The 21,833-nt window shown below is 44.7% G+C and overlaps 2 protein-coding genes across 3 annotated transcripts; both read right to left on the bottom strand.

Annotated features, from left to right (window-relative positions):
* Nucleotides 1-1,123: 1,123 nt before the first annotated feature.
* On the bottom strand, nucleotides 1,124-13,326 carry RPF2 (ribosome production factor 2 homolog (S. cerevisiae)). Its single transcript, XM_010008378.1, has 10 exons — nucleotides 13,304-13,326; nucleotides 11,383-11,515; nucleotides 10,545-10,582; nucleotides 9,058-9,097; nucleotides 8,039-8,120; nucleotides 7,869-7,945; nucleotides 7,306-7,405; nucleotides 2,958-3,060; nucleotides 1,839-1,983; nucleotides 1,124-1,531 (listed from the first exon to the last, which is right to left on the bottom strand). Exons 1-10 carry the CDS (start codon nucleotides 13,324-13,326, stop codon nucleotides 1,352-1,354), a joined length of 921 nt encoding a protein of 306 aa, XP_010006680.1. The 3' UTR covers nucleotides 1,124-1,351.
* Nucleotides 13,327-15,625: 2,299 nt separating this feature from the next.
* GTF3C6 (general transcription factor IIIC, polypeptide 6, alpha 35kDa) lies at nucleotides 15,626-21,056 on the bottom strand. Of its 2 annotated transcripts, none has more exons than XM_010008376.1 (5): nucleotides 20,977-21,056; nucleotides 18,569-18,632; nucleotides 17,953-17,997; nucleotides 17,705-17,815; nucleotides 15,626-16,030 (listed from the first exon to the last, which is right to left on the bottom strand). In XM_010008376.1, exons 1-5 carry the CDS (start codon nucleotides 21,043-21,045, stop codon nucleotides 15,735-15,737), a joined length of 585 nt encoding a protein of 194 aa, XP_010006678.1. In that variant the 5' UTR covers nucleotides 21,046-21,056; the 3' UTR covers nucleotides 15,626-15,734. The 2 variants fall into 2 exon arrangements, with proteins under 2 accessions (XP_010006678.1, XP_010006679.1); XM_010008377.1 differs by having other exon boundaries at nucleotides 15,735-16,030; nucleotides 17,705-17,818; nucleotides 20,977-21,051.
* Between the last annotated feature and the right edge of the window lie 777 nt (nucleotides 21,057-21,833).

Raw genomic sequence — 21,833 nt, 5'->3', positions numbered from 1 at the left:
GCCAGTTTCTCAAGCACATGGTTAGAGATCAGAGAAAAGGATCTAGAAAGCCATGCCATTTATTTTGTGTGGGGTTAACCCCCCCTATTTTTAGGTAATACATTGAAGATAAATACCTGTTTGCGCCCTCAAAAAGACTTCAAAAGTAAAGCCCTTTTTTCTTCACACTCCAAGTTTGATAAAACCAGCACAGCAAGAACATCAGCTGCAGCAGTTGTGCAGCCACAGCTCTGGCTCAGCTCCCACACATGGAAAAGAAAGCTGCCCAACAGCTTCCCTCCAGGATGCAGGAGACAAGTAACAATAACAAACCACCTCTTTCTGATGTGACACTTCAACTTATTACACCAAGAAAACTAACAAGAAAGGATAAAGTACTAAAACCACAGCTAGGCTGAGCAAGCTTGCTGTGTTCTTGGTCCACCATGTCCACTTTTATCATCATTACACTAAGGGACAGAATAACACCTTCCAAAGAGACCAGCAGAAGGAAAAAACCAGTGCTTCTCAGTATGTTCCAGCACACAGACCACCACACCAAAGCCTCACCAAGCTCTGAAACTCTCATCTCCATTAGCCAAGTCTTAGTTGAGTGTTTCACTAATTCACAAGCACGAATTGAGGAGGAAAGCAGGGTCAGAAGAAAAGACCTGCACCTTTCACAGCTGCTTCATGTACCTCCATTCTGGGCACAAATCAAGCATCAAAGATGGAAATTGAAGCCGTGAAGATTCATTCATGCCTAAAGCAAACATCAGGCACTTTGCTGCCATGGTGATGAACACAGGAAAAACACCTTAATCTTGATTCTGCAGGTGTAAAGTAGGGCTTGGTGCAATAGTTAAAATATTGTCTGTCATCAGACACATATTTTGAGTTCAGGCTTTTGAAAATGGTTCATAGTTCATTGATTATTGCAGCTGTGCAAAACCTGAAATGAACAATAAATGAACAGGGAAGTTGTGTATATTACTCATATACACTACTCTGGTCCTGCACAGAATTTTTAAGATTGATTGGTCAAAGGTTCCCAGCTTAATGGTCATAAAACTGTTGGGGAGATGAGCCACCTGCTTGCCTAGCTCATGTTTGCTGACACCAAGAGAACAAATGCTCAGCTTCAGAAAACTTAGCAAGTTCTATCATGTTGTTTTTTTATTTTAAATAACTAAATTCCACGTTAAAGCTCAACAACCCCATTTTCCCTTCAAAATGACAAAGCAGTAAAAAGACTTTTATATAAAACTGAAGCTACCAGCAGCTGAATCTTCACTGTCTGACACATTTATATTACAATAATATATATACTCGGTTTGAAGGCACAAAGAGTTTTCAAAGCTGTTCCAGCCTATCAACCTGATTTTGACTTCTTGGGAGCAACCCCACCACCTTCAGCTGACTTCTCTGCTGGCCTCTTTTTTAACCCTTTCATTTTCCGTGTCTGCAGTTTGCCAAGATCTTGCTTCTGCATGTGGATTCGACCATAAGTTGTACCAAACACGTCGTGGGAGATATTCTTTTTCTTCTTAGGCTGGAAGAGAAGAACAACATCAGTCACTTCTGAGTTGAGAGTACCAGGAGCTCTGGTAAGAATCAAGTGCCTTAAAGCAAGGCCACACACATTGTTTGGAACTTGGCATTAAGATTTGTTCTGTGTGTTCTGTATTTCCAGAGGAGAGCCTGTATGCCAGCTGATCACCACAGAAGTGCTGTGGCCCCAGAAACTTTTGCTGGCCTCTATAAAATAAGCTTTGATCAAGTTTACAATAATTAATCCTTCAGCTTTTGCTCTTCTTCACAGATAGATCTGGCAGTAGCACACTTTGCAGGGTACGTACCTTCAGGGCCTTTGGTTGTTTTAGAGACAGCTTATAAAGGTCATCTGAAGCTAAATGTGTCCTTCTCATAACCAGATCTAATGAAGGTCCCATCTCTTCCAGTTCAATCCTTGGTATTTTACAGCCAGATTTCTTCAGCAGCACCCTAGAAGGGAAAACCAAACAAACAGCCTCATCCTCTGTAGTAAAGATTTATCCATCTTCCTAAAGGGCAGGTTCAATCCTGTAGCTCAGAAGACTTAAAAACAATTGCTTGCTGCTAATTGAGAAAGATGTCTGTCAATAACCATTTATAGCATGTTACCTCTGTGCCATCACAATTTCAACACACCCAAAATATAACCTGGATAATGTTTACCCTCCCCAGTGGCATCGGGATGCTCAGTACTACTGTTAGAACTCGGTCCCAGAACCTCAAATTCAAAACTCCCAGAACTCCCCAAATTCAAAATACTGCCCTGGGCATTAATAGACATGAAAAATACTCACTGTTGTTTACAGCAAAATAATCTGAGTGCTAACCTAGAACGTTCTTTGTTTGTTTTGAAAAATGAGAGTGATAAAAGTGCTTTGTTACAAGAGCCCCCAGAATGGGAAGGGATACAAGCTGTGAATGCTCCCAGTCTCCTCAGGCAGGGCTGGGAGCTGCCAGGTTGAACACCAACACAGCAAGAGATGACCTTGTCTTGCCTTCTCCTGATTTTCCTTCTCTATCTCTGGCTGCAGCTAACCCAGCTAACCACCTGGAGTTCTCTGACAGACACCTAAGTGAGGAGAGTCCCAGAAACCAGCCTGAGGACATGCTAATCTCTGGAGTGTCAGACAGTGCTCTGAATTCACCAGGTTATTTTTCACCACCTCACTAATCCAGTCGTGTGGAAGAGCAACCCTCCCAGCTAGCAGGGGGAGCTCAGCAAGAAAGGAAGCAGCAGGTTTAGGACTTGAGCATTTTCCTGCTCTGGGTTCTGCTGGGACACCTCTACACATGCCATGCTTTGAAGACAACAAGCTGGCTCAAACCAAGCTTGCTGAAGCCAGTTCAGGTGCACAACTGCAGGGTGAATTTGAGGAAGAGCTGACGAGTGGACCAAAAAGCAAGCAGAGGAAACACATACTCACTTGTAGCTCCGCATGTAAATCTTCCCATCTACAGCTGTGAAATGCAGAACGTGCTCCAAGCCAGCCAGGCGGATGCTGGGCACGCTGGGGCCTCTGAAGAAATCTGGAACAAGATTTATTTCAAAGGAAGAAATGCTCAGTTTCTGGGCTGAAAACCAAACCAACAGATGACTGGGACATGTTCACTTCCTAGTGGGCCCGGGTCACATCACTGCTGGGAGCTCCTTGCCTAGACAGACATTTCTGCTGCCCCTATGCAAGGCTGCACAGGGGATGGTTCTAGGAAAGCTGAGCTGGAATGTTTCATGGGAACCTCAGGCAACAGTCACTCCATAGAGCTGCAGCTCTACCAAAAGAGGGGAGGGAAACATTGCACATGTTGGCTCCTGCTCTGGTAAAATCAAACCTATGTAGAAATCCTGACTTCTCAGAGATCACCCAGTAGCCACATACACACCAGCTAAAAGCGAGTGCATGGAGAAAAACTAATACACAGAGCACTTACTTAGCTTTATTAAGCTAATTGGGATAACTGAATTGTCTGTTTTTCGGTTATTTTTCATAACATTAATAATATTATTACTATTTTATTATAATAGCAATAATATTTAATAATATTTTTCTAAATATCTCACTCTAAAGTCAGAAAAATGAAATGTATCTGGTTCTGTGTTGAGGCCAGTTTGTGCTCAGCAAAACACAAATCAATAGGGAGAAGGCATCAGCTCAAGTACCTGTTTAAAGACTTAATTCAAAAATCTGATACTAAAGATTCTTAAGCAGAGCCAGATTTGGAAGCATAAAAGGAGGGCTCAAAACCAGCACAAAACACATCCAAATCGTATCTATCTTACCTACATTTTCTCTCTCTGACTTGGGGAAAAAAGTTTTGCTGTGTTGTTCCTTTCATAGCTCCTCACAGCAAACACTCTGTGCTTCAGGTAAACCCATTTCAGAGCTACTGTTTTCTCTATTTAATAAGCAACAAGGAGCTGTAAGACACTTGAAAGACTTGCTTAGTTTGCACAGAGAACACTGCAGTCCAGGTTAAACACAAAACGAGCTGTCTCTAGTGAGGTTCTTGTACCAGGCTGTGAAAAGAACCCTGTACCAGCAGAGCCTGGAAGAAGCAGAACCACCTGTGCAGTGTGGGCACAGGAGGGAGACAGAGCAGGGCCTGGAGGGAGGAACAAGGTGTGCTCAGGAACACGACAGGCAACACTGAGACACAGGAGAGCTGCCAGGAGATGCAAACACATCAGTCTTCTCCATTCTGCCCCATTTCCAGATCCCTCAGCTGGTTGTCTTTTCCACCACTACCTTTCTCAAGAGTAGCAGCACCAGAGTGACATCCCAAACAAAGTCTTGCTGGCAGATACCTGCTCTGGAGTCCAGCTGGGAAGTGTCCTTGCTCAATTAAATACTCTCTCCTCCTTTTGGGAGTTGAACTTGTAGTTAGAGGAAAAGCTGCAAATAAAATATTTTGCTCTCTCCTGGCATTTATTTTCCCCTAGAATAGCCACCTGTGGGTACACAAGCTTACATTTACAGTGGTTTTATTGGCAACACCTCTCTTCATATTTTCCTGTGGCATTATACATCATTTTCCCCACAGGATGATCTCTTCCCATGAAGGCAGGCAGTCAGGAATTCCTGTTTCCTGGCACCACTGAACAGCTGCAGAAACCTGACACCTCAGTACACCCAGAGAACTGAAGGTTTTTTAATGTACTCTTTTTACTACTACTAATTTACTACTCCTGCTTTGGTTGGACTAGGGACTTGGCTTTCTCCTTTCTTTCCACTCCTAGTTCTTTCTCCCCCTTGTTCTCAGTGTGCTTCCAGAACTTCTAATTTACTTTTTCCTGCAGAGAGCTTCACAGGACCTTCCCATTTCCATATTAAATTATTCAATTATTTAGGAACATCAGTCTACGCCCCTCTTTTTGTATCAATTAATATCCAAAAGCTGGTAACACTGAAAGCTATGCAGGAAGCATTAGTGGAGTTGAAACTCTACCCCAGACACTTCCCAGCCATCCCATTTCTTGGCCAGAAGGAATCCACAAGTTTTGAGACACTCAAACAGTGTCTCAAATAGAGGTCTCCTGAAAACCAACATTTTATGAAGTGAATAAGCAAGTCACACAGCACCCAGCCATTTTTAGGATGAAATGGGTGTGCAGAAACAGAATTAGTACACTGACAGTGTTGTGAGGTAAAGTATTTTATAAATACAAGTATAAAGTTATTAGAATTTAATGAACTGTATTCCAAGGACTTAGATTGTAAATTAAGTCCTACACTACCACATCAGTAGGCAATGAAAACCAAAAGATGGGATGTCTTTGGCTTTCAGGTCTCTAAATGTCAGCTGCCATTTACTTCTGCTGAACAACTTCTTCCACTTCACAATTTAACTGGACTATAGGAGTTGGTTACCATGAAGACAATGCACCCTGGCCTTTAATTCTACAAAGAAATCGCTGAAAGCTGATACTCCAAACATGCATAAACCCTTTTGACACCACAAAAGCCAACAGAGGCTTGGTTGCTCACCAGCATTACACTGCTTTGGCAACAAGAAGCTATCAGCTATCTAATATTCCCTCTGGGATCACAACCATACCACTACAGGGACAAACCATTTGCTGCTGTTGTTAGAAAGACACTTTTCTTCTTTGCTCAGCAATAGAGTGGCAGCTTAAATACACTATGTTTCAAACCATTACCCAAAGGATTTTAGTTAGTGATCCCTCAAGCCTTCACACTCTGTCTGTTGTTTTGCATCTAGGTGTTTCATAGAAGTCAGCAGAACATCAAGACTTGGAGTACATTCAAGAAAGAAGATCAGGTGTCAATTTGACTGCAATGCCATTAAAGGCAAATAAATAGGAGACGAGAAAGGACAAAAGAACATCACAAGAAATAGAACAGGAAAGACTAGTTAGCTGGCAACTATCTAATGATGTGTGTCTACCACTGAAGTTATTAAGCTGTTTGATCACGAGGTGCAGGAGCACATCTGGATGCCAACCACCAACACTGTGCAGGTGCCTGAGCAAGACACACTTCAGAACATCACACCCCTGCTTCCTGCACTGTAAATATTCATTTAGTGATACAAATATGCAGTGTGAAAACTCACTTATCTTTGTATTTATCCATTATTCACTCAACTTCAAGGTTTATATAGTTACTAGCCTTTTGTCTACACCCAAGAACCAGTCAGCTACACTGGGAGGATGTTAATTTTATCCTCTCCTGCTCCCTTTTCAATCATGAAACATCTTGCTTTAAGAAATTAATATTACTAAAGGGGGAAAATAATCTCATTTTTAAGGTCTGTTTATAAAGACAAATCACCTGTTTGCCTAGAAAAAGAAAACAGCCCAACTGATATTTATGCTCTTTGAAAGAGAGATCTTGCAAAGCTGTACAATTATAAATTGGTACAACCCAAGAATGGAACAGAAAGAAGACTGTTCTTCTTCAGCCAGTTTCAATATTTTACCAGAGCTTAAAAAAAGGTAACCCACTTCCAGGAAAACTAATTAAAAGACAAAAAAACCCATCACACTACTGACTAGATCAAGTTCTACCAAGCAAGACACATTCTTAAGTGTCAAGAGATACAGCACCACATGACTGCTATGCCCCAAAAAGCTACCCTAAGAATAGTACAATCATTTCTTGTAATTCCCCAGGAAAAAACCCACAATGTGCTTTATCTTCCAATGCCCTCAACCTTGAGATAGTAAAACAACTTGATGCCAGTTTGTGTACTAAGCTCCAAGCCTGCCTTGAAGTTATGACACAGCTATTATCAACAGCTGATTGTTACTGCACTTGTTCTTTCCTAGTACCCTCATCAATGGCACTTCTGTTAGGACTGGTCACATTTCCAACAGAAAATGCTTTTTTTATAAAAACAAAAGCTCAGTTATACTGATTTGACTATTTAGTAAGCAAGAATATCCCACTTTCTGAACTCGATCCACTGATTTCAAATTAGATACTTCAGACCCATTATTTGGTTAGAAAAGTGATGATTCAGTACAATTGCTAAGTAAAGACTTTTTGAAAAATGCCAGAATTTCCTCATAGAAGTCATGGATTTCAGTGAACACAAAGGTTCAACTGCAGAGTCTTTTAGGCCAGTCTTCTTTTGCCCTAGTGATGACTAGTTAACTTTAAATTCATGTCACATGAAACAGACAAGTGCCTGCTCTTGTTTCCTTTCTGTGCTGAACACAAACAAACATTGATTGACAAACCAGCATTTCCCCACAGATCCTATCACTGCAGATCTATGCAATCCTACTGCTCAAATAACCAAAATACTGACCAATTAGCAGGCTCTTCAGTCTTCTGTATTCTTCATTCACCTCAAACACATCCCCAGCAAATATCAACATTGGTTTTGTTCCTTCAGGGCATTTGCTGTTCTGTGGAATAAGAATTGTAAAACAGAACAAAAATTCAGAAAGTTCTAAATTGTCTGCTCCTTGTTCATTCTTGTTTTCTTTGACTTTTAAGTCACATTCTGTCTTTTTTTCTTTTTATTTCCTGCCTCTCAAGATGAGCTCAAAGTAATTCAGGAGGAACCTACGAGGAGCAGAACCTGACTAAGGAATTTTGTAAATCCAGCTCTTTAATTAAAAAGGAAAATACTGTGAATAAACAAATATTTTTTAAAAAAGACAGTTGCGAGCTTGCTCAAAACAACCAAAATAAAATAAAAAGCAGAGCATAAAACCCCCATTCTGGGGTACACAAACCAGCAACCCCCGTGTACTGCATGAAATGACTTTTTGAACAACTGTCCTGGCTGCAAAGCACAGAAAAAGCCAAGGCACCAAGAATCCCACCAGCAGGTGTCACTGCCAGACGGCACGAGGGATTCCTTACTTTGACATCCTTGAGGGACACAAACTTCTCAACACCCAGCTCAATCATGTCTAGGACGTGATAGTCAAACATGCGACCTGTGACAGCAAAGAAGAGAAAACCCAGCTATTTAAATATTCATTTCAAACGACACCTTTCATCCAAATGAGACTCCAGATGAGACATATTACCTATGACCAGGTTGTTAGGTCGCTTCTTGTTGTGAGAGCCAAACAGAAACAGAGAACAGTCTGATTTCTTGGAAAAAAATTCCTACAATTGAGGAAAAGGACAAAACTTATGAGTTGCAGTTTGCAGAATTTAAAATGTCGGGTGAAGGAACATGTCACAAACATGTGAGTTTAGCAGCTGCTTAATGAGAAGAGTAACTGCACCTACCAGAGGTGTTTTGAGCATGTCCACATCAGCTCAAACTGACAGCTGGATTCCAGGTTCAAATAACAATTCATTTCTCTTTTTTACTTCCCATTGCAATCTTAAGGATCAAGCCAGGCAATTTTTTCTTGCCATTTTATCTGTAATGTCCTTTTTCATAATTCCTCATTATTTGTTTCTGCATAAGAAACCTTCCACCTCTTCTCCTGAAGAGAAAGTATTTGCAAGTTGGCTGCAGCTGTAACACCTCATTCTAGTTACCCAGACAAGCTTTATAGACCACATGAGCTTTGCCCAACAGCTTCTGAACCACCAGTTAATTCCCTCAACAATAAATCTAGAAACATCTGCAAGTATCTAGTGTTCTTACACTTGGGCACAAGAGTCCTATTAAAGAGCAATTTCAGGTCCATTTATTATTTCAGACTAAGGTGCTACTCAAAACCAAGCCACGGATGACAATGACAGAAAAGACCTTTTCTCCAGGTGGAGTAGATAGAGAACCTAATGTGGTGTTACCTCCAGACCAATGTTGGAAGATAACCCAGAAATGCAGAATGCTGTGGTGATTTAGTGTAAGATGTGCTCTGAATTTATCTATACAAAGGGAAATTGAAGCTGGCACACAGCTGGCACCACAGCCAGCCCTGGGCAGGGACATCCTGCAGTAACCAGGCCTGCCTTCAGCTTCTCCAAGCTCCCTAGAAAGTTTGCTTCTCATCTAGTTCCTCAGAGTAACAGCAAATTATTCTCTGACAAGAGTTCTTCAGGACTTTAAGGCAGTAAAATGTCACGATGTCTGGTTTACACTTACCAATGATGTTTGATCCTCAAAAGGCCTAGTAATATTTTTCCTGACAAGAGGAAAGGGACAAGAACAAAACAAAAAAAATTAAAAAAAAACACAAACAGGCCCAGATAAGCACTTATTTGTTTTGGTTTGGTTCAAAAAGACCTTTAAGAGCATCAAGTCCAACTGTTAACCCAGCACTAACCCATGTCTCTCAGCACCACATCTACAGGGCTTTTGAATCCCTGCAGGGATGGTGACTCCACCACCTGCCTGGGCAGCCTGGGACAGGGCCTCATAACCATTTAGGTGAAAATTTTTTCCTAATATCCAATCTAAACCTCCCCTGGCACACCTTGAGGCCATTCCCACTTGTCCTATTGCTTGTTTCTTGGGAGAACAGACCAACCCCCACCTCACTACAACCTCCTTTCAGGCAGTTGCAGCCATAAGGTCTTCTCTCAGGTTCCTCTTCTCCAGACTGACCATCCCCAGCTCCCTCAGCTGCTCCTTCTAATTAATTACTTGAGAACACCACAACTATGCATTCTACTGGAAACTCCAGGCCTAAAGGCTCAGTTTTGATTCAAACCATAAGCTATATTAATAGTGCCAGGAGGTCCTTAGTGCTGCAATTGCCATTTTAAGAACTTTTCTCCCTGTCTCCTGGGGCCTGGCTTCCAGGCCACCACCACTGACACTAAATAACTGCAACTGCTTGTTCATCCAACGTTAAATTCAGCTATTTCAGTTAATGTCTCTGCACTAGAGTCACAGAATGTTTTGGGTTGGAAAGGACCTTCAAGATCATCCAGTTCCAACCCCCTGCATGAGCAGGGACACCTCCCACCAGCCCAGGCTGCTCCAAGCCCCATCCAACCTGCCCTTCAACACTGCCAGGGATGGGGCAGCCACAGCTTCCCTGGGCAAACTGGGCCAGGCTCTCACCACCCTCACACTCCACAATTTCCTCCTCATGTCTCACCTCAATCTCCCCTCCTCCAGTTTTCATCCATTCCCCCTTGTCCTCTCCCTCCCTGCCCTTGTCCCAAGCCCCTCCCCAGCTTTCCTGGAGCCCCTTCAGGCACTGGAAGCTGCTCTAAGGTCTCCCTGGAGCCTTCTCTTCTCCAGGCTGAACACCCCAACTCTCCCAGCCTGTCTTCTACATCCATACAGATACTGGCCTCCCATTATGAGCAAGTGTATCTATCATTCTAATATGTATGTCAAATTCATAGGAATTTGGATCCAAGAGCTCTAGCCCTACCAGCTGTTTGCACAGACCAGCCTGAGCAGGAACTGTCCCAGCCTGCTGGATCCTCTAACACTTGTCACAGAACTTGGGTCAGCACCAACACTGATCACCCCTAGTCTGCTGAAATTCATGATGAACCTGTCACCTCCTGCAACCCCTTCCATCATTCCAGCCCCCATGTCAGGCAGGATCTCTATCCATGCTCTGAAATCACCACCAGCTGTCTTGTCAGGAGAGCCACAGTGAGACCACTTACTTTTTATACAGCACAGCAAAAGGCTTCTTCACAGCATACTGCAAAAGACAAAGTTAAACACATTATCTCTAATACATTTAAGTGCACAGCACTGCCTTTTCTCAAACCCCACAACTTACATGGAATATAGGAACTGTTTGTGCAAATCAAAAGAAGGCACCCCAAAAAGCCTGCTCACAATAACATCCTTCAACTCGGTGGCATCTTGGTCCCCAGTTAACTGAAGGACTTACTTTTAGAAACTAAGAAATAACCAAGTAACTGAGAAGCACCTAAAATCTAAGCCATGTGATGGAATCTCTCTGCTTCCAGGGGCACGAGGAAAAACAGGGAGTGACCAACAGCCTGATCATCACTGGAATAAAATGGTAAGAAAATAACAAAGAGAGAAAAGAGTGCAGGAACAGCTGTAATAATTTCAGGTACAGAGTTAGCAGGTGGGCTTGGGAAGTTTTAAGAGAGGTTGAAAGCTCCATCTCAATACACACATGCATCTTACAGGATTCTGGGATATCAGCTGACTGATCCAGTCCCAATTCTGCACCTAACCCTCTTGTTTTCAAATGAACTTGCAACACTTTGCAAACAAAATAATAATAATGGAGAAAACAAGCTCAAAACTTCCAGCCAAGAAGAAACTGGAAGAAAATAATCTCCATCAAGGGGCAGGTAATGGCACCTTTGGTCCATCTGAGAGTTGGGGAATGGGGAGAGCATGAAAATATGGATCTTGCAGCAAAGAATAGGCCAACTGTAAGGAAAAGAGAAAGGAAGGCATTGCTGGTGTAGCACAAAAGGAGGTGTAATGAAAGGCTGCACACCATGTCCAACAACTCACAATGTCTTTAAGCACTTCAGTCACTGTTAAGTTTGCATTTCCTCCTTTTATGAGCATGGCATTTTTTGTATTTTCCTTAAGTTTGGGTTCCCTCTTCTCCAGAAATCTTTTTGCTCTCTTAGTTTTAGGTTTTCTGTAACAACAAATTCACAGTTAAAAACTTGGTATTAACAACAGCACCTGACACCACAGGAACAGCAAAACACAAGAACTGGAGCAAATTGTCTTCGAGGAACTTGTTTCCGTGACTGAAACTAATCCCAACCTGCAGAATTAATCTCAGTGCTAAGAGCCCAGTCACAAATGAATGGGTTTTACTGCCCTCCTCTTCCTCTCTGTCTCCTCTAGCTAGCAAAGGTGATTTTACAGTCCTGGGCTTTCCAGTTTCTGCTGGTTTAGAGCCTAAGCTATGCCAGAATTCCCAGAGATTACTGACAGCCTCAAAGTTTCCCCTCACACCAGCTCTCTTCCCAATTCAGACACTTGCCCACGAAAAGAAAAAGTTCCTCAAAGACCATCAATGGCATCTAAAAGAAAACCTCAAGTACAGCACATCTGTGGGCAAGAGCCAGAGAGCAGAACTGTGCATTACATAGGTGAAATACACCAACATGAGCAGGGGTACAGGGCTTATATAAATTAATAACTACATGGCTTTATCATAGACTCACAGAGTGGTGGGGTTGGCAGGGAGCTCTGGAGATCACCCAGTCCAACCCCTGGCAGAGCAGGATCCCCTAGAGCAGATCCCACAGGAACACAGCCAGGTGGGGCTGGAATGTCTGCAGGGATGAAGACTCCACAGCCTCCCTGGGCAGCCTGGCCCAGGGCTCTGGGACCCTCACCATGCACAAGTTTCCCCTCATGTTCAGATGAAAGTTGCTGTGCTCCAGCTGGTGCTCCCTGTCCCTTGTCCTGTCACTGCCCCCCTCCTCCTGACACCCGCCCTTTGGGGATTAACAAGCACTGATAAGACCCCTCCTCTAGGCTGAACAAACCTCCACCTCTCAGCCTCTCCTTAGGACAGATGCTCCAGCCCCCTCACCACATCTGGAGCCCTTAAAAACTACCTTTCTCCACCAGACGAACATAATGCCTGGGTGCCCGGCTCAGGGGGGTACCCGGCTCAGAGGGGTACCCGGCTCAGAGGGGTACCCGGCTCAGAGGGGTACCCGGCTCAGAGGGGTACCCGGCTCAGAGGGGTACCCGGCTCAGAGGGGTACCCGGCTCAGAGGGGTACCCGGCTCAGAGGGGTACCCGGCTCAGAGGGGTACCCGGCTCAGAGGGGTACCCGGCTCAGAGGGGTACCCGGCTCAGAGGGGTACCCGGCTCAGAGGGGTACCCGGCTCAGAGGGGTACCCGGCTCAGAGGGGTACCCGGCTCAGAGGGGTACCCGGCTCAGAGGGGTACCCGGCTCAGAGGGGTACCCGGCTCAGAGGGGTACCCGGCTCAGAGGGGTACCCGGCTCAGAGGGGTACCCGGCTCAGAGGGGTACCCGGCTCAGAGGGGTACCCGGCTCAGAGGGGTACCCGGCTCAGAGGGGTACCCGGCTCAGAGGGGTACCCGGCTCAGAGGGGTACCCGGCTCAGAGGGGTACCCGGCTCAGAGGGGTACCCGGCTCAGAGGGGTACCCGGCTCAGAGGGGTACCCGGCTCAGAGGGGTACCCGGCTCAGAGGGGTACCCGGCTCAGAGGGGTACCCGGCTCAGAGGGGTACCCGGCTCAGAGGGGTACCCGGCTCAGAGGGGTACCCGGCTCAGAGGGGTACCCGGCTCAGAGGGGTACCCGGCTCAGGGGGGACGCCTGGATCAGGGGTTGCCCGGCTCAGCGGGGGGCGTCTGGCTCGGGGGGGATGCCAGGCTCAGGGGGGAGCCCGGTCCATGGGATACCCGGCCCATGGGATGCCCAGCCCCCGCACTCACACCACCCGGTCCAGCGCGTCCATGCCCGCCCCGCCGCCTCCCGCCGCCACATCCGCTACGTCACATCCGCCCGGCGCCGCTTCCGGCGGGCCGCGGGCGCTGCCCGGAAACTAACGGCGGGTGACGATGGGGCTGCCGGCCCTGCGGGGCTGCAGCTCCCGCCTCGCTGCTCCCCCCGGCGCGGACACGCCGGGGTTCCCCGGAGTCACTTCCCTGCAGGAACCAGCGCGGCCGTCGGGACCAGGGAACACGAGCTGGCGCGTAGGAGGAACTAAACACCCAAGATTTCGGCCTAAAACCTCCAGCGTGGCAACGTCACAGCAGCAGGGGCGGTGCATCCGTGACATACTCGGCCGGTTGGTCTTTGTTTTTTTGAGGTGAAGGCGCTGGAAGACAGCCCAGAAATGCAGGATGCTGCTCTGTGTTCATCTCCACAGGTGGGAAGGGCAGGCAGGGCACAGAGCTGGCACCTCAGCAGCCAGGCCTTGAGCAAGGCCTTCCATTCATCAGCGGCTTTGAGGGCGTCTCACATAAATCACCAACTTGGCAGAGAAGACTTGAGGTCTGTACAAAAAAAAATTGGAGCTAAGGGATGCAGGAGGTGAGAAAGAAGAACTAGAATCAAGAAAACGGATGGCTGAACCAGTCTGGTTGGAGCTCCGAGTTTGATGTTGTGCCGTTTAGGTGAACTCAGCTTATTTTAATCTCATTATAACCCAAAAATCACACCCCCAGGTCACAAAGACCCCTGCCCAGGTGAAGACCCTTCCCCTGAGTGTGGGTGGCAGCAGAAACTGTGATGGAACCACATTGTAACTCTGTGGAGATCACTGACCAGTCACTGTCAGGAGGATGGACTTGGAAGCTTCCTAACTTGACAGTTTTGTGTATAAATATGTCATGGAAAATCTCCTTTGGGTGCTTGATTTGTGGGAAGGCACCAAGCACCCAGCTTTGTTCAAGCCTGCAGTGAATGACAATGTCTCCTTCCTAAACATAGGCTCTTGGCCTGTGTTTCAGGAGCCAGCTTAAAACAGGAACAAAATCAGTAAAGCTGCAGAATTCATTGTCAGCAGCTCTGGAACCAGGGGGAAAGATGGGTAAAGAGTGAGTATGATTGCAAAGGTTAGAGCTAATACTAGAAACAAGAGGTTTAGTGTTATAAATAACATTTTAAATGTAAATAACATTATTTTGAAGGTTCTCATAGTTTGATACACATAAAATGTTAAAAACTCAATACTCCTAATTGGCCTTCCAGTGCCTGAAGGGGCTCCAGGAAAGCTGGGGAGGGGCTTGGGACAAGGGCAGGGAGGGAGAGGACAAGGGGGGATGGATGAAAACTGGAGGAGGGGAGATTGAGGTGAGACATGAGGAGGGAATTGTGGAGTGTGAGGGTGGTGAGAGCCTGGCCCAGGTTGCCCAGGGAAGCTGTGGCTGCCCCATCCCTTTATGCTTAGAAAATATACTGTGCTTTTCAAAACATTACAGTGAATGCACCACATCTTCAATGTTTACATGAAATACCACGTGCCCACACAAACGATGCAGCAGTTGGGAACATCACCCCACAGACTAGCTGGGGACCCAGAGTGGATCAGTTTGGGATTCACTGATGTGTCATTACAGGATCTGAGGCATAAAAGCTCTCAGAAAAGCACCAGAAGATCAGAACCAAGAAGTTCTTAAAAAAAACCCACAACCAAACCAACCAACAAGAAAAACCTTTTTTGTGTAACACATTAGCTTATCTGTAGAAAAGGGGGAAGGAAGAGTGACAGATACCTCATTAAGTGCTGATTAGTCCACAGGGGCTTTCAGGACTTGACTGGACAAAGCCCTGAGCAATTTGGCCTGAATTCAGCGTTGATGCTCTTTTATTTCAAGTTGGAAGCTGGACTAGAGACCTCTTGAAGTCCTTTCCCACAGGAAGGATTTCTAAGACCCTATCAAGGGGACAAAGGACATTAAAGAAAACCCAAACTTAGCAACCTGAAGAGTAATCAAACCAGTAATAAAACACTCACTTCCAGAACAGACACAGTAGGTGACTGAGCATGGCACACAAGCTGAAGCTATACTTGAAAAAATTGAGGACTTTATTTCAAACATTTTTTCCTTTTACAGAATGTCCCAGCCTGTACAATACATCAACATTTTTCTAAGGTAGGGGTTTTAAAATGATGTAACCATCTTTTCTTCTCCAGTTTTCAGGCAGAGACACACACATTTCCAACCAACCTCTTCCAAAAACACTTCAGCCCTCCCCACTGCCATCCAGACCTGAAAGCAATGCACAACACCACCACGTCCATTCTTCCACTATTAATTGCTCAGATACATCGAAATCATGTCACAGTCTACAAAATTTGGCATTTAAAAGTTGGCCCATTAACACCATGAAGAAATCCTGGCAAGATCAGAGCTGGTATCATGGAGGGACCTCATCTAATGCAACATTTCCAGCAGGAGAATCCTCTGCCCCAGAAGCAGGGCTGTCAGGCAGAGGGATAGAGGCATCTGTTTCCAAGCTGTGCTGCTTCTCTAGACTACAATTCATGTCAGAATTTCCTCCACCACTCACTTCTCCCTCTGACTCTTCAGTCAATTTGTCCTGGGCCTGAACTGACTCCTCAGAATCCTCCTTTTCACGCAGGAAGCTGCAGATGGTGTTGGGCCTGCTGTAGGAAAAGTCTCTGTCCTTGATTTGTAGCCACTCCACTCCACCTGGTGCAGAGAAGGAAAACCAGTGTTAGTGACAAAAGGTGTTAAAGAGGTAACAGCAGTTTTTTCTTAGTGTAAGTTCAGTGTTAGTAAGGCTGAGCCTGACCAACATTTCAGTAACACAGTCACTGGGGACAGAACCATGCCTTTCAAGAATTTGGATCAACACTCATTTTTTAGGAGAGTCTCACCATGGGGCTTAAACCCTTAACCTTCCTGGGAAAATAAGGCTCTGAATAACAGAAAGGCATTTGATAAAGACAGGCCAGCTTAAAATTAAGATAAACTTAGCCATTGATAAGTTAACAATAACATGCATAGGAAAAACCAACTTGTCCAAGACATGTAGCTCAGGGGTTTGATCCAGATACTGGAGACACTGTGAAATGGCTCCCTGAGGTGACCAGCTCAGTCCCTGCAGAGCAGCCACAGTGGAGAGCAAATTATTAGGAAAGCCACATGGCAAGAGACTTAGAAAAAAAACAACAACAAAACAAAACCCAACAAAAAATAGCCCACGACAAAAGAAGACAGTCTAGAATTTTACTTGGAGAAGACAGCTCAGAGGGGGCAGCTGTTCAGAAGATTGTACTGGGAAAACAAACAGGGATTGACTTATCTCCTCATGCTGTGAACAAAATAAGTAACTTATGCTCATTGGAAGCACCAGATAATATATTTCTAAAAACTACAAAAGGAAATAAACAGTCCAGGGAACACACAGTAAAGCTGTACGTTTTCCATACAAGAGAACTGTGATGTGAAAAATAACTGCCACAAAATGTGGCAGAAGTAAAAAATACTGACAGGTCCAAAACAGCAAGTGAAGATGACAGAGCCTTTATGGACTAAATACATAGTAATTCAGATGAAAAATCCTGTTGAATTATTCATGAGCTGCTGATCACTGGAAGGAGAACCACAAGTGAGGATCAGTCATGTACACGTCCTGCTTTCCACCCACCATTTACTTCTGTCCAGAGTCAGAAATACAACAGAGGACTGAAACACCTTTGGTCCAACCCAGTCTGGCAGCTCCTGTTGCATTTAGGTGTCAGACACCACCCTCAGACTCTTAAAATAACTTAAATATAACTCAAAATGCCAAGAAAAGATTATACAAATTCAAGAGAATAAAACGTTTGTTCACCTAAATCTTTGAACATCTAGTAATATGACAGGGAAATCATCAGAGATACTGTAGGAATTTTTGTCATCTCCTGAACTTAAGTATCTCAAGTTCTTGTAACAGACCCAAAACAGAGCTGGGATTCCCCTCCCACTTGGATTTTCAGGCAGTACATCCTGCCAATTCACAGCACACTGTGGTTGCTTTGTATGCACAACATTCATCTTTTCTCAGGGTACAGAAACAAAACTTGTAGATTACAGAAAAACACGCCAGGGAAGGTCAGCATGTTTGCTCTGTTTTTACACTTCTGTAGGAATCTCCTCTTGGCCACACCCAGAGGCTGCACTAGGCAGAAGGAACCTCGCTGCTTTTGTTTTTTGGTTTTGTATTTTTGTACTTGTTGCATAAAGGTTTCTCTAATTCCCTGCATGCTCCTGAACCCAACACTTCCTTGGGGCTAACATTTCTCAGCATAATCCACCCCTGGCTGACACTCCTAAGCAGAATCCATCTGTGTCCCTGCGCACGGGAGCAGAGGCACTAACCAACATTCTCTTCTCCTTCCTTCTTCTCTGTCAACAGTGTCCGTGTCATACTCAACTTCTTCATTGTGTGGCACTTGTATTTCAGCTGTACTTTCTGGTTGCCTTCTGCATCTACTATGAAAAGAGGAGAAAAAACAATACCCAAAGCCCAATCATTATAGTGAATTCCATTATCAACTGGAACAAGGCAAATATTATTTTTAACCTCCCAAGCTACCACAACAATCAGGACATCAAAACATAATTACCATGCTCTGTGTTTTCTTCAAAAAACACGCAGGTTCCCAGGGTATCTATGGAAAACACAGTGAGAAGGTCTTAGAGACTAATTTTCACCAGCTGCAGATGCTGCCCCCCCTGGCACAACTCTGGGAATGTTTTGACTCACAGTCCCTCACAAAGGCCCACAGTGTGGTAAACACATTGCCCACTCAGGACCAGACAGGAGCACCACGGCCACAGAAAGTCAACACAAGGGAGGACCCCAGATCATCTTGCAGAGCAATGTTGTCACCAAAAGGCAAATGGGAGAACTACAGGTCGCACAACAGGTCAGTGCTGCTTATACAGGAGACAACCAGAACTTCCTGCAATGCATTTTATGTCCTGCATCCTCCCTGCAGAGATCCCAGCTGATGCACCCCAAGTCACCTTCCATGGACACTCTGCCACAAGGAACACGGATCCATGGCTAATCCAGCCCTGAACTCAGCCTGGTGCTGCTCTGGGTGGCCTTACAGACACCACCCAGAACTTCAGCACCTTACAGGCCCAGGTTCTCTGTTTACACTGCACTAACTGCTGTTAAGACAGTTCTTAGGCACACATGAAAAAGGAGAGTTGTATCCACATCATTTTTCCTACCTTCATATTCTCCTGCAAACACGTATCTGTCCACTTGTAAAATGGGCCTCTCTGTCTCTATTCCCTACAAAAAGAGGGACAAGATTGCACAGATGTCAGAGATGTCAGGTCTTGCTGTGAGACCAGAGAGGACAGATGCAGCAGAATCTAGATTACAGCAATTCCTTGAAAGGATAAATAGTTTTAAAAAGCAACATAAGGTAATAACAGTAAAATAAGTATTCCATAAGACTGTGAATGTGAAATACACGTGAAAAGCTTTTGGTATTGAAGAAAAGGAATGGATTCCAAACTGTGACATTTTCTCAAACTACCAACTTCATATGAAAAAAGTGTATCTTTAAACCAGGAGTTATGGAAAGGGAGAATTCTGCAGAGGCTATGATCTTACAAAGAGCAGGAGACTCCTGAAAAAGTAACAAGACTATACATTATATAGTATATACTATACATTAAATTAGTATTTAGTAGTTTTTAAAAAATGTAATAAAAGTAATCTTGTCATTACAGTTGACCCTGGGGTCTTCTGCCATGTTAGACATCAGGGGTGGGGGGAGAAAGGAGTTTTTTTCCATTTGTGTAGGAGGCTTAACTGTTCCACAGGGTTTAGCCAGGGGTTGTGTAGGATCAGTGCACTGTAAAAAAAATAACTAAAATGTAATCTCAACTTTTTCAGGCTATCATCATGTTGCTTTATGTCCCTTTAAGTATATTACAGGTTAGTTTAAGTATATTAAATATAAAGAATATACCAGATGATCCTATTCTAACAATCACAGCAATGCTGAACAGGTATAGAAAATGTTAAAAAAGAACAAAAAAAATTTAGAACAAACTGCAAATTACTGTTGATTGAGATTATAGGAAGTAACTTTAAACATTTATTTCCTTTGGGAAATTAATTTAATCTCAATGTTAAATGAGCAAATAAAAATACACATATCTGCATGAAAAAACAACCAAAAAAGTGGTTTTCTAAGGTCCAATTAATGCCAGTCCTGTAAAGTGGGAAAACTCATTCTTTGGAAAACAACCAAGGTGAAGAAGTCTGGCCTCCAACATTACACCAGCAGCAGAAGTGCAACTGCAGGGTTACAGAAGCTGCTGTGGCTTGATTTTTTTGGTGAAAGACTCCAGGGATGGTGATTCCACCACCTCCCTGGGCAGCCTGTGCCAGTGTTTAATTACCCTTTCCATGAAGAAGTTTCTTCTAATACCTAATCTAAACCTCCCCTGTACTATATACAAGTACTATCAGTAGTACTTGTACTATCCACCTACACAGCTCACAGTCCAAGTGGGTTTTGGAATTTTTGGAAGGCAAATAACATTCCTCCCATACAAAGTGATTAAACAACTCAAAATAAAAGCAGAAAAGTAAGTCAGTATCTTACAATAACTTAAGTGATGGAAGCAACACCCAAAACTGTTTACCAATTGCTTAAGACCCAATTATCCTTTACCACACTGGAACTTGCCGAGCAGTAACTGCAAAAAAACATTTGTAAATACAGCACAACTTAGAAAGCTTTTGGTTTTACCCGCCAGCTGTGTTCAAGTTATTTGGGGAAACATACTTAGCAATGTTTCTGATGTGTTAAATGCACCATCTAAAGAACTAAGAGCTTGAAATCGGAGGGGATAAAGGTTTTAGCTTATAAATACTTCTGAAAAAGCTTCCTTACTTTTACATAAAGTACTTTATTCAAAGACCATTTGCCATTTCTACCACAGCATGCATAGCCTGTAGCCAAATACAGCCAAGATAATGCAGCATAGTTCTTTGATTAAAGATTTGATCCAAATGCTATTCATAGAATCAAAGAATGGTCTGGGTTGGAAGGGACCTTCAAGACCATCCAGTCCCAACCCCCTGCATGGGCAGGGACACCTCCCACCAGCCCAGGCTGCTCCAAGCCCCATCCAACCTGCCCTTCAACACTGCCAGGGATGGGGCAGCCACAGCTTCCCTGGGCAACCTGGGCCAGGCTCTCACCACCCTCACACTCCACAATTCCCTCCTCATGTCTCACCTCAATCTCCCCTCCTCCAGTTTTCATCCATTCCCCCTTGTCCTCTCCCTCCCTGCCCTTGTCCCAAGCCCCTCCCCAGCTTTCCTGGAGCCCCTTCAGGCCCTGGAAGGTGCTCTAAGGTCTCCCTGGAGCCTTCTCTTCTCCAGACTGAACACCCCAACTCTCCCAGCCTGTCTCCAGAGCAGAGCTGCTCCAGCCCAAGGATCATCTCTGTGGCCTTCTCTGGACTCTCTCCAACAGCTCCATGTCCTTCTTATGCTGAGGGCTCCAGAGCTGGGCACAGTACTAATAACTCCAAGGAATTTAGAAAGCCTCAGTGCCTTGTTCACATAGTCAGTAGACTTACCCTTTTTCTATTTTGCTGTAATCACTCACCAAAATCTTGCATTTGTTTTCACATTTTTCTAAGAAGTCTGAATCAATAATTCCTGAGAGTTCCACCATGACCAGTTGCTCCTACAAGATAAATGCATAACATGCATCTGGAATCAGTATATTTGAACTCAGGAGAAAAGCAAAACAAAAAACTCCAAAACAAACAACCCCATAAACCCCCCCAAAAACCTTGCCCAGGAAGACCCAGACCTTCAGATTACACAGACCCCAAATCTGATTTATGCTGCACTTCACCTAAATAAATGGCAGAGAGATACTGCAACATCCAAGGGAACGGAGTGACCTCCAACTCCATCATCCACCTGTTCCACCCCTGAATTTCCCGGCCTTTCCTTCCTAGCTAGAAAGCAAGCTCATTTTTCATGAGTGAAGTCAGTATGGGCAAATTATTTATGAATTATTACAGCAGGAGCAGTTACACATCCTGCAATACCTTCTCTAAGCTGCAGTACCTATGTGAATAAGGCACTGTGAGGCACTGGGGTGAGGGGCTAAGCAAGGTGCTGTTTGAAATGCTTTTGTACCGCACTGGGACTTGGAGCAGCTCCCCGTGGGAAAACACGAACAAAGAAAACACCCACCTCGAAAAACCTTTTATTCAGGGTGAAAAAGAGCTCTCTAAAGTCATCCTAACCTACTGAAGGTGCACGAACGCACACGGCAGCTGTTTCGGGGCTGTGCCGAAGGCGGGAAGCAACTGGAGCTGCAGGAGGGCTCTTTCCCACAGCACCTTCAGATGAGCAGCCCTAAAGACACATCTCAGGGCACAGGGGCTGAGGGGGCAGAGCCCGGGCAGGCCCCGCGGCTTCCAGGAGAGCAGCCACGCCAGCCCTGCC

The sequence above is a fragment of the Chaetura pelagica genome, unplaced genomic scaffold (genome assembly GCF_000747805.2).
Source record: "Chaetura pelagica isolate M959 unplaced genomic scaffold, ChaPel_1.0 scaffold62, whole genome shotgun sequence".
Taxonomy (NCBI): domain Eukaryota; kingdom Metazoa; phylum Chordata; class Aves; order Apodiformes; family Apodidae; genus Chaetura; species Chaetura pelagica.
The sequence above is the reverse complement of the archived record's forward strand: the minus strand, read 5'-3'. Positions and strand labels throughout refer to the sequence as shown.